At 41.4% G+C, this 2,181-nt stretch overlaps 1 protein-coding gene across 1 annotated transcript; it reads right to left on the bottom strand.

The window, feature by feature from the left end:
* Positions 1–323: 323 nt before the first annotated feature.
* Positions 324–1,475, bottom strand: LOC133981494 (gamma-crystallin M2-like). The gene is made up of 3 exons (XM_062420221.1): positions 1,464–1,475; positions 728–970; positions 324–602 (listed from the first exon to the last, which is right to left on the bottom strand). Exons 1-3 carry the CDS (start codon positions 1,473–1,475, stop codon positions 324–326), a joined length of 534 nt encoding a protein of 177 aa, XP_062276205.1.
* Between the last annotated feature and the right edge of the window lie 706 nt (positions 1,476–2,181).

Genomic DNA, 2,181 nt, shown 5'->3' with positions numbered 1-2,181 from the left:
GTGCTAATTAGCAAATGTTTGCATGCTAATACACTAAACTTACATGATGAACATGGTAAATATTATATCTGCTAAACATTAGCATTATCATTGTAAGCATGTTTGAATGCTTTTGTTCAGCATTTAGCTTGAGTACAGCATCACAGGGCTGCTACCATGTTAACTATAGATTGTAAAGTCTTAAATGTGTAGCCTATATTTGTTCTCAATTGTCAGCTAAAACCAGAGATGCTCAGTGAGCAGCTTCTTATTCAACAGAAAAGACAGAAAACTTTGTTTACAAAGAAAGCACTTTATTTATTTGTCAGTGTTTCCATGGTGACTCAATAATAAGAGTCCATGATGCGCCTCATGCTCATGAACTTCATGTTGCTCATGCCCATGTTCATGAAGTTCCTGTACTCTCCGGGCCTCATGTACATCATCCTGCCTCTGTAGTTGGGCTGCTCGTACATCAGCCAGTGTCCGTCCATCACGTTGCAGGACATGCAGTTGGACATGCTGTAACGGCTCATGATGTTGTCACAGTCGTCCATCATCTCGTGCATCTGACCACCGAAGTTCTCCCTCTCGTAGATCTTCATCCTGTAAGATCCACGGTGCTGCAACACATGGAGCCAGTCATTAATGATGGGATAATAATAATGATAATAGCATGTGTGTAATCTGCTGATTCAGATTGATTGAGATATCAGGTCTGTGATGTGATTGGCGGCTGTTTGGTTACCATGGGGATCATGCGGCAGGACCTGATGCAGTCGCTCATGCCCATCATGCTCATGTAGTCAGAGTACTCGCCCCTCTTCATGAAGTACTGGTTACCCATGAAGTTGGTGCGGTCATAGACCATGAAGCAGCCCTTCTCCACCCTGCAGGAGTGGCACCTGCTCATGTAGGAGGACATGTCAGGGCAGTCGCTGTTGCACTCATAGGAACGACCCTGGAAGTTCCTCTCCTCGTAGAAAATGATCTGAGATAGAGACGGACACAGATCAATAACCTGCTGGATTCATCATTATATAACATTCTGTCTGAATGAGGACACTCAGTCATTGTTATTGGTGAAAGAGACTAATTATTTTACAACTGAAATGCTGCTCAATCACCTCAGAACTCCCCAAAGATCAACAGGTTGTTTTACAATGAGATATTTTACATGACTAAGTCTCAGAATGTCTTAACATATGAACAGCTCTGTACATTAACTGTATGATCAAAGCACAGATCAAACTATTTCAAACTGTGTAAAACTATGTTTAAATACAATCTGCCCTGGAACATGTGCAGTAAACTCTGACACAGGAACTTTGGGTATTCTTGTATTCTGACACTAAATCTAACATCTGTAGAAATGAAAGAGAGTGAAAAGCCTGTAACTGTCTATAACATCAGTCAAAAGAAACTCTGAACCAGCTAAAGTCAGATTAGTTTAGATTAGATTAGAGAGTTTGTTGTCTTCTCACCTTGCTCATCATGTTGGCGGTTTGTTGGTTGCTGCTGCTGTTGCTGCTACAGGTCAGTGGATGTTGTGTGTTACCTGTGCGGCAGCTGCTGCTCTTTATAGCACCTGGGCAGCTGTAGCCTTTTGTCCAAACACCCTGAGCCAGCAAAGTGTCATAAAAGAGCCCTTCAGTGTTCAGCTTCACAATTGGCAATAATGGAACAGGCAAAAATGTATTTCAAAGGTGTTCTGAAGCTTATATGAAGCCGTCCTAATGAGTCAAATCAAGTAGCTATCTTTCAACGGTACAGTCTCTTTAGTGCCAAAGTCCCTCTTTTTGTTACTATACTCAACTAGCTCAACAGGGAAACTGTACTTTTAAATGACTGTGTGGACACACTGTGGATTTTGTCCTCCATCAGTTCCATTGAAAGCACATTTGAATGAGATCTTTTAATAGTCAGTATGAACAGGAAAAATGATTACAGCGAGGAAAACCTCTTTCGCTGTTCATATTGACACCTGACTGTTGTTTTCAAGCAGACTAGACTTAAAAACTTTCGAACCTGTCATTAAATGTTACATTTAATGGATATATTTTGTCTATGCCCATTATTTTTAACCCTCGCATGACCAACAGTGTACACTTTTCTCCTCCTCCTCCTCCTCCTCCACCCCCCTAATTTTTTAAACTTGTCGTCTTCAAGTGACACCATTAGTGACATCATCAGGTCCCTCTG

The sequence above is a fragment of the Scomber scombrus genome, chromosome 6, assembly GCF_963691925.1.
Source record: "Scomber scombrus chromosome 6, fScoSco1.1, whole genome shotgun sequence".
In the NCBI taxonomy this organism is placed as follows: domain Eukaryota; kingdom Metazoa; phylum Chordata; class Actinopteri; order Scombriformes; family Scombridae; genus Scomber; species Scomber scombrus.
This window is presented reverse-complemented; position numbering and strand designations above follow the sequence as displayed.

Excerpts from the sequence above, each read along its gene's own strand:
- LOC133981494 (XM_062420221.1), bottom strand. Across the intron at positions 603-727 it reads CCTGCCGCATGATCCCCATG|CACCGTGGATCTTACAGGAT; the intron begins GTAACCAAACAG and ends CATGTGTTGCAG.